The sequence below is a fragment of the Rhinichthys klamathensis genome, unplaced genomic scaffold (genome assembly GCF_029890125.1).
Source record: "Rhinichthys klamathensis goyatoka isolate OS25496 unplaced genomic scaffold, OSU_Roscu_1.1 h1tg000121l_1, whole genome shotgun sequence".
Taxonomy (NCBI): Eukaryota; Metazoa; Chordata; class Actinopteri; order Cypriniformes; family Leuciscidae; genus Rhinichthys; species Rhinichthys klamathensis.
Genome location: NW_026606658.1, coordinates 5,977,593 through 5,987,500, shown reverse-complemented (window position 1 = coordinate 5,987,500; position 9,908 = coordinate 5,977,593). Strand labels below are relative to the sequence as shown.

Below are 9,908 nucleotides of genomic sequence, written 5' to 3'. Positions count from 1 at the left end.
ACGTAGGCCTATGTGGACACCAGGTCTGAGGAGGATACTTTAGTTCTCGGGATTGAATAGAAAGTTAAAAAGAACAGCATTTATTGACAATATAAGTCTTTTGTAACATTATAAATGTCTTTACTGACTGACACTTTTGATCAATTTAATGCATGCTGGATACATAAACTATTTTTTCTTTTAAAAATCTCACTGACCACAAACTTTGGAACAGTCCTGTATTTATAAATGAACATGAACTGAGATTAATAAATGTTGTAAAAAAAATCAAGCTCATTGTACCAATAAATAATTGTAACATAGGCCTACTGTGAAGCCTTAGAAAAACGGAGCAAGCAAAGAGCAAACTGTAAAAGAGAGAGCAAAAAAGGAAAGAAAAAAAGTGACAAAAAGAGAGCAGAAAAGTGAAAGAACAAGCGGCATAGAAAAAGAAAAAAAACACAAAGAAAGAGTGAAAGAGAGCAAAAAGAGAGCGAGAGAAAGAGGGTGAAGAAAGAAGAGGTAGAGGAAAAACATCTCTAACGGCTGTGTTTAGCGCAGCTCTCAGTCAGTCCAAATCATGAATGGAGATTCCGTTTTCTCTTAATGTGCTGCCTCAGCCAGTCCCTCACAACCAGCCCATTCATAAAAAACGTGGGGCTTAAATGTGCGCGTGTGTCAGTGTGTGTGTACGCGTGTGGCTCGTTTCTCTGCAAAAAAGTTAGTGAAAGAGGAAAGCCTGGCCCCCTCTATGGGGTAGAATGACTGGTCTCTGTACATTTCTGGCACTCTTGAGGATGTTTTTGCAGACTTTGTTGCATAGCAGCTGTATTTTGGAAAGCTGTAGAGCTGCATATTTTGTTTGAGAAGGGGCGGGAGGGCGACTCGAGCACGACACCACGATCCAGTGATATATCAGACACGTCGAGAGAGTTAACGGAAGGGCAAAGCAATACAAACAAGCTAGGGACTGTAAATTTAGAAATCCCTTTGCACATCTCTTGCGTTTTCATCTCTCTTGCTCTTTTTACTGTAGAGTTCTCTTTTCTGGAACTGGATTTATAGCCACAACTTCCTATATAATTACTACAAGGCACAAAACCAAACAATGGCTCTCACAACACAGCATTTTCAGGATTAACTCACATCTTGGAACACTCAGTGTTGAGACAGAGAGAACGGGAGAGAAAAGGCAGCCTAAATTATCACATTTCAGTACAGTTGGAGGGGAAACAGGATGGGGGTGGGGTTAAAACCTCCATTCAGAAAAAGGAACCATGAGGGTGGAGTCAGTTCTGTTCTTAGGCATTTTCATGAATGAGATAAAGGAGAGAAAGAATCCTGTTCGTTGAGTGCCATTACAAACAGGAGAAAAACTCCTAGTACTAATCTAGTAAGATTTTGAATATATATATATATTAACAATTTTTGTGGTGAAAAAATATATTTCATAGACTTAAGTGGAAGTCAATAAGTAAAACAATAAATAAAAAAATCTCAATGAACTTGTTTTATTTCCACCTGGAAAACTGAAAAAAGAAAAGAAAAAAGCTTGCTTTATTTAGATGTAAAAAAAAATGTAAACGTTCACAATTATTATTTGACAAACAATAAAAGACAAAATGTACAATTTTATTTCATTACAATTTATAAGAAGTTTGGTGTTTGCTTTGTGATCTGTAGTTTTGATTCATTGTCTGTGGCCACTCTGCACTGTCTAGTTTAAAGCCTAGAGGAGTCACTTTAAAGCGTTTAACGTGCTAATGATTCCCTAACAAGTCAAACTAGTCATGTTCACATTTATAGCCCAAGTTTATGAACCAAGTAGAACCGTTCAACCAAATAACCGAGTTCCATCTCTAATAATGACAAACAAGAGGTCACAGTTACGCCAAATGGAGACTCTCAATATGGAAAAACGAGAGGGATGGGGATAGATTTTCCAGATGTGCAGGTGTTGCACAACAGCATGTCCAGCACCTCCCCCACTTCTTTAATCTGGCATTCCGTTCTGTCCCGTAGTCTCAGACTTGTGGTCGTGCCCAGACTGGAAACAACTTGACTGGCAAAACAACCGAACTCTTGGCTTTATGTATCTTGTTTTCCCTTATGTGTTTACAGACAAAAGGCCAAGAGACAGTTATGAAACGTAACATGCTGGCACGGTTTAGCAAAACATCTGACTCACCTGAGTGTCATGGTAATCTTAATGAGTTTGAACCTAGCCAAGCGATAGGGAGGAGGTTGCGTTTGGATCTTAGCTGGTGGCATAAACTGACCCACACCATACAGACCACAAACGTGGGAGAATATGTTTATGTTTATAGCTGCCTTCTCAACTCAAGTATTTTTTTTCAACGAGCGACCTCAAACGCCGACCAATTCGTGAGTTATTACTCCATTACGTCTAAATGAAAGGGCGGGTGTTGCTGTCAGTCAAAGCTTTGCTCCACTTAACTAATGTGACAGGCCTGTCAGCCTGAACTCCCATCTCCTCTGTGAGTATTAGGAAAGGCTGTCAATGGCAAAGAGCAGTGGTGATTGGTTATGTCCTGATGGGGTTAAGTAGACATGACCCTTTCCTGCCCCAGAGTTCATCTCCACTTCCTCCCCCTCATTGTTGCACAACAGACAAGAACAATATGTTATGGGGAGCATCTGTCACTTGAGGTCAGATCTAGAATGGGGTACTATAGCACTGTTTGCACACATGAGTTTTGGGATTGCGACTGGCCTGCGTCTTTTAGGAAGCCACGGACCAGTTCATGTTACTGAAAAAAACAAGATCTATGACTCATAGAATAAACTTTGCAACCTTTGAAAAAAATGTCACCATAACAGAGGGGTAAAGGCCCAACCCAATATGTTGTGAATGGCTCTAACAAAAGGTTCAAGGGGAAGTGTTTACAGAGCGCGCACCACAAAGCCCGGCACGCCATTGACAGGAGACACAACAAAACGAGGAAAGCAGTTGAAAAGGCGGCCTTTGCGTTGTGCGGTACAGGAATTTGCTTTCCCATTTACACCTCTGACAGACACAAAAAGGGAATCTTTGTGCTTGACTCATGAATGATCTTTTACCGGCTTCCTTGGCTGCTCAATTGAGTCTTTCAGGCACATGCAAATGGAAGGTGCTCTTTAGTATGAACATCTAAATGCGTCAGTGTAAGAGTAGCAGGTTATGTATCGAGTGTTTCTGTTACAGAGAGCATGAGAACAGGACTGTTCTCCTGAAAAACTCCACGCCTCAGCCTCCAGCAGTTTGTCAATCAGTCACTTTTTGGACAAATAATTGGAGGACAAACCTACTTCCTTTTCTTTATCTTTTTGTTTTTGTCATCTCTCTCACCCTCTCGGGTTTCAAGTTCAGAAATGTTCATGCTTAAGATGTAAATCAAAAGGGATGCTGTACTTACAGTTCTCTGAGTGGAAGTCAGGAACAAACTGCTCATCGTTGTCAGGAACTTGAGCTGCAGAGACCACCAAAACGTTAAAATAAGCATTATTACTATATAATGACAATTTCAAATAGTTTTTTCTCTATATATTCTTGTATGAAGTTCCTCTGAAACCCAGTATATTACCCTGAAGTTTTACCACAAAGTAAAGATGCACTTTTTTACTAAATAGAACTAGTATTGATTCTAGAAGCACTGTTGCTGTTTGGGGGGAATTTGTGGAAAATAAAAATGATTTAAAACAAAAATGAAAAAAGTAAAATCATTTAAATTTATAAATAACTATAATTAAACCAGAATTTAGTATCAACCACATACTTTAATGTTAAAAATGTTTTTTGACCAATTTGGGGTTTTTTCTCTCTGACCACAAACAGACCATAAGGGTTCAAATGTTATTAATGGTTTCCTGTGTTTCGTAATTTTTGCATCGTTGACTCAGAGATCAGACTCAAAATATGTCTTCAAACCAAGTCATTTTTCTTGAGCACACATAGCCTAAATGGACATTGTGATTTGATGAAGGGATGGGCTGTCCATTAGCCTAGCCTATGTATCCCTTCATCATCCCTGCATGTGAAACCTGAGTTACTGCCTCTGGACAGCCCGTGACCTTCACCTCCACTTTTCCATGTGCCAGCACTTTTCCACAGGCAGCAGATCAATATCACCACTGAGTGTGTGTGTGCAGATATCTTGATTACTGCTGAATTCCATCAGATGAACAGTAGATGGGCTATTATTACTCTTCGATTAAAATTTGCTCTCTGCTTCTTTTTGTATTTGTATTTTTTGCTTCTTTTTTTACTTGACTGCTTCAGCTTTACCTATATTAATATAAAAATATGTTTTGAATCTATTTTTTTTTTTTTTTTAAGGAGCACCAGTGCTTTTTCTGGGTTTTTATGCGTTTTGGCCATTCATTTACACGACAACGCCGGTTTGGCGGCATGAAAACGAGTTTTTGAAAATGATACCGTTATCGTCTCAATGTAAACTACAAAAACGTGAATTTTTTTAAACGATAATGCACATGCCTATTGTGTTCAGCCTATGGCGCATAGTGTTTCTTTACAAAGTGACATCATCAACTACTGGTCTGGCACGCATAATACAGCGTGTAATACAGTCCATGTGAACAGGGATTATTTTGACATTGTTTGTACGTGAAAAACGCAAAAGAAAAACATTTATGTTTTAAGTACATTGTTGTCGTGTAATCGTCCCCTTAGTTCTTAAGTGACAAAAATGTTTTTATATACATGTTAGATTGTTAATTAAGTGATACAGTTCTCTTAATTCTCAAGGTTAACATCAACCGAAAATAACAGGCAGTGATTTGTAGATAAAGGCGACAAAAATCTTGAGTTTAAAGCGAGGGCATGTGGAAGGACTGACTTGATTGGAGTGACTACATTTAGATGTAAAAGAGTGAGTCCTGTCACATCATTATGCTAAACCTGAGACCTAATTATCAGATAAAAAATGCTGCTTTGAAAATTCTCTTGGTTCAAAACTTGCATGTCCAGCACTCCCACACATCTGTATCATATATACAGGCCTTATTCAAACTAAATAAAATGGTGATCAATGTCAGACCACAAGAAGTGATGTCCTCCCCCTACTCATCACCAACACTCTAGCCCGACCCTGCTGATGGATTTACAGACTTTCAAGCTGATGTAGCCAATTACCTCGCTTATCCATCGTAAGCATGTTTTAACAGAATAAGAAACGATTCAGAAGAGAGGAAATGTAGCAGTGTAGCGTTAATTCTAAATGTCTCTTCCTGCGCAAAGAGAAAACAAAAACTGAAGGACATTCTCAGACAATGTTGATGAGCTCTGCTTGGTGAAGTGTTCTGGAATTCATCACCTGCTTTGAAGTCTTTGAACGCTGGCTTTTAAGGTCATGCAATAAGTGTTTGTGGAGAGAAAGGGAGCAAGAAAAAGAATAGAGAAGATAAGGGTAAGGGAAAGTATAGAAGAAGAGTGCAGTTCCTAAAGTTTAATGAGCCTCAGACAAGGAAAAGACGGCTTTGAACCTTTTCTTCACGTTGAAGTTTTGGATTGCATACGATATGAAGATTAATGTGCCTGGCATTGAGTACAGTCCTTTCTTAGGTGTTTATAGACTAATTAAATGCGAATAGATTCTGTTGAGCTTTAAATGGCTGTGTGTTTCTTTAAAGCTTGTGCTGGGTGAAATCTCCAGACACAAACGAAAGCAATGGATATGTCTTGCATACCGATTACATAATAATGTACAGTAACAATCAATAATGTCCCATAAAGGGTATTAATAATAATAATGTGGTTTTGCTGACTTTGCGAATTTGTGAATTTGCAAACTGGTTCAATAATGAAATATAATTCCAAGGATTGCAAGGAATACAGTTGGACATAAAGGCACGACAAGTCACTGTCATTACGCTTATGAATAAAATAATACATAAAAGTAGCCACATTGAGTTGCCTTTAAATAAAGCATCTTGAATTTCCTGTCATATTGCTCTTCTTCTTTTTTTGCAGTGTAGAGTCTTCTGTTCTTTTATAGAACAATTTTTAGAACTATATTTTTATCGTTATCGTCCTTGGTGTGAATTTCAAACCAACTTCCCTAAGCACCACAAAATATTTGCCCTTAAATTGGCATTTGAAAATGATAATAAATAATAATGATAAAAATAGATAAATGTAGCGCCAAAAAAATGTAATTATTATAACGATTTTTAGTGTTTTTGGCTCAATAAAGGCACGAGCAAAAGAAACATAAATTCTTCCTCTTTTATCCACTGTTCTTTTTTTATTTCAGACATGCAATAGCTATAGTCATGTGGACTAGTGTATGACAAAGACGCTTGAAACTTCAACATACTCCTTTTTTCGTGGAAGTATTCCCTCTCCCCTTTCAGCCAGCCGACCATAAACACAAAAACCAGAACGATGGAAGATTTAAATCCATCTCTTTAACATTAATCTGGCACTTCCTGTGTGACGGAAACAGTACTGATGCCCCTTTGAGCATGCTCAAAGAAATTACATTAATTTCATAGATGCTGCTCTTATCCTGTTGCTATACTGTAATTATATTAGAGCCATTTAAGTTTTCTTCTTTTCTGCCCCGAGGAAGATTAGTAAGGCTGTTTTTATGAGACAAAGCTGAAGCCACTATTTGGCCCACCAGATCATGCAATAAATCATTTAGACATGTTTCAACTTCTTTTGAAAAGGAACACACACAATTTTAAGACAGATAAAAAAAAAATCAGTTTAATGTGAGTCCCTCAAGCTCTTTAATTGAAACCAACCCGATTACTCTGAGTATTTAGTCTGTGTGTGTGTAAGCGAAAGCATACGTGGTCGCATCAGACCGTGTGTGTGTGTGTGTGTGTCAGTGGGCTTCCAGGAATATCTTGTCAAGGGCTTTGAAATGCAAGTCAGCACAAGACCAAAGTTTGTCTGTGCATGCATGGAGACATGTTTCCTTTTTCTTTGAGGGAACCTGAATAACTTTTTTTTTTCTTTTTTTTTTGGTTCGGCAGATCCTGGGAGGAGCCAGGCGGTCTGTCTTAAAATGTAAAGAATACTCACATGACTGGACAAGCTTTTCTATTAACAACCTTTGGCTTCCTTCAATGTTTTATCTTTCCCTTTAAAGTGCAAAATCCCTGCAGCGGTGGTTGTTTTAACAATATGATGAATTACTCATCATAGTCACCTGATTATAAGCCTTTCCCTCCAACCAGATGAAAGGGAGAAAAAAGTTCATGGCCAGCAAAAAATGTGGCTGCTTTTAAAAAGCAAGTGTGTGTGACCAATAAAGTTGTTCTTACTCTGTACTCTCAAAACACTAAAATCATTTTGTTATTGTAAAGTGTTATTCCTTTCACTCGTTTACATGTATTCATTCAGCAGACACTGAATGATCCAAAGTGACTTACAACTGTGTAATACAACAAGCGATTGTGCTTCACCCTGTTAAATTTCGTGTACTTGTGGAGTCAAGGAGGATTCTCTATTGTTTCTAGTTTATGGTCATTGCCTCCTCTCTGTCTGCTGACTGATGTGTGAAGTTCACAGTTTGACCCTGCATAATAATAGCAGATAGCTCTGAGGATGACATATTGAGAACTCTGGTTTGACCATGGACATGATGTACTTTTTGAGGTATTCCAGACTAAATGTAAATGTCCTAATATTGTCCTATTATCTCCCTTATTCATTCCTTGGATCTTGGATCCCATATTTGCCATATGCCATCTCATCTTAACTGAAAGCAATTACAACCAGGCTGTTTTAATTTCCGATATGAGCATAAGATAAAATGATGCATTAACAGTCTCACTCTATAAGCTAAATGTGCACAAGATCATTTTTAAAATTGCATTCATTTCACCTTTTAATTACTATCCTAAAATACATATGAGGGTTTGCTGCTATGGGACAGATGTATAATTCATTCAAAACAGCAGGGTTCCAGCCACCCGGTCTCATTGAGAGCAGCCTTTGTGTTCTCCACACTCTGACATGTACACAGTAAATTGTTTCTGGCAGGGTTCATTTCAACTATTTGCCTCCTGACTGTCTAGCTTTGATGCTGTTTGTTTGCTTTGCCTGGGTGTACTGGCTCTAAGAGCCTTTGTCAGGATTTTTCTATAAAATGTAACCAGCAGCTTTGTGCACTCAATGCATTTTTGTACACTTAATACAAGCAACATATTTGCTACTATAATGTTGACACGACGATTGTCCTGATGTACATCAAAATGAATCGTAAAATCCAGGCCTTAAATTCTGTATCACGCCTATTAAAAAGATTATTGTTTCTAAACTTCAAAATTGAAAACATGAATTATTTGTAACTGCTGTTCTGCCTTATTTGGACAAATAAGCCATCCCAGTCTGAATAGTCTTATCTATTGTTTTGTGTAAATCTCACTGAGCAGTGTGCATTTGCTATAGCATGTCCTCATGTGACATTTCCTAGCCCATTGCCACTAGAGGGACATATTTATTACAATATAGACACAATAAATGCTTAGAATAGGCACATACCTTCGGTGAGCCATGTCTCCTGAAGTTGGCTTAAATCCTGAAAGAGATCTAAAAAAGAAACAGAAGTCATTATCATGCTGATCTATTCTTTTATGAACTACAAATATGTATTTCATATGTTTTATGTATTTGTTTATCTAATTATAAGAAAAATAAGTCGAACATATATTAACTCATTCACTTGTAAAATCTGCCTTTTTACTGATACCGTCCTGACTATTGTAGGTACAGTGTAGATAAAGCAAAATATCAAATGTATTAAACTTGCTTGCTACTTTACCTTCAGATTCCTGAGGGGGTAATTCGGTGTCCATGTATTTCCTTTTCGTCGCCATCAACAGTCTATTTAGGGGCCCATTTCCTTGCGACCTCTACAAAACAGAAACAACATTATGTAAGTGAAAAATACATACACACAGTGAAGAAGAGTGTAACTTTGTAATGAAAAGGGTGGATGTTTATTTTAGAACCAACTATAGAGAAGTAAAAAAAAAAATTAAAGAAATAGTAAAAGTGATTATTGTTACAATGCACTATGACAAGGTATAAAAACACAGGATACTGTTAAGACTAAATTTTTTTTTGTCATAGGTTAGGTCAGGATGATGCCCATTCAACATCAAAACTTAATTCAGTGCATTGCCTCTTACATTAGCAAATACTGACAATTCAAGCATCCTGAAAAGGGAAGTTGTGATTTCCTTTCAAGTAAGAATTCAAATTTGAAAAAAGCTTTTGCTGAAAGGATTAAAAACTTTACCTTTTGAGCAAAACGCACAACATGTGGAGAAATAAAATATTTAGTAGCCTAGGCTATTTGCTACAGTTTTACTTTGTTTCAGCCCAAACAGAAAGCAGTTTTCAAACCAACAGCGCTTGCTTCAAACAAATCACATGCAACGACGACAGAGAAACAGCACAACATCCCCGCGTGAAGCGCAACGAAGCTTTGAAGTGAATAAAGCCATACTCACATTAGCTAAAGTAAAAGGCACTTGCTGGTCCAGATATCCATCCATCTTATAATCCATGCCTTAACCGTTTGTGGTCATTTAGGCTGTGTTTTAATGAGATCCACGCAGACTGAGAGGGGAAGGAAGGCGGACAGAGGCAGCAGCAGCAGCAGCAGTTTGTGAATGGAGCGCGAGAAGGCTGCATACGTAATGAGCTCCATTCACAAAAAACCACCAGCGTGCGTATAAACACACACTGGTCTCTGCTAAATCACAGTTTGGACAGCTCGAGACCTCATTTGAGGCAATATGCTATTGTCTAAAGAGTTTGCTATGGATTTTGTGGGGTGAAAACATTTTACACGGATAAGTGATGTATTCATGCCACGTTTATGCTGGTAGGCTATTGTAGACTAAGAGTTATTCTTCACCATTGGCCTCAAAGGATCTGAACTTTACAG

The 9,908-nt window shown here is 37.9% G+C and overlaps 1 protein-coding gene across 2 annotated transcripts in view; it reads right to left on the bottom strand.

Moving 5' to 3' along the window:
* The window catches only part of etv4 (ETS variant transcription factor 4), a 28,563-nt gene extending 18,908 nt beyond the window's left edge, over positions 1-9,655 (bottom strand). Inside the window, exons 1-4 of one of the 2 annotated variants that reach the window (XM_056255710.1) lie at positions 9,469-9,655; positions 8,775-8,865; positions 8,495-8,542; positions 3,396-3,449 (exon numbers count right to left, since the gene is read on the bottom strand). In XM_056255710.1, the coding sequence (XP_056111685.1) occupies positions 3,396-3,449; positions 8,495-8,542; positions 8,775-8,865; positions 9,469-9,525 (250 nt within the window). In that variant the 5' untranslated portion in view covers positions 9,526-9,655. The remainder of the gene's footprint in view (positions 1-3,395; positions 3,450-8,494; positions 8,543-8,774; positions 8,866-9,468) is intronic. The other variant, XM_056255709.1, reaches the window with a different exon arrangement.
* Between the last annotated feature and the right edge of the window lie 253 nt (positions 9,656-9,908).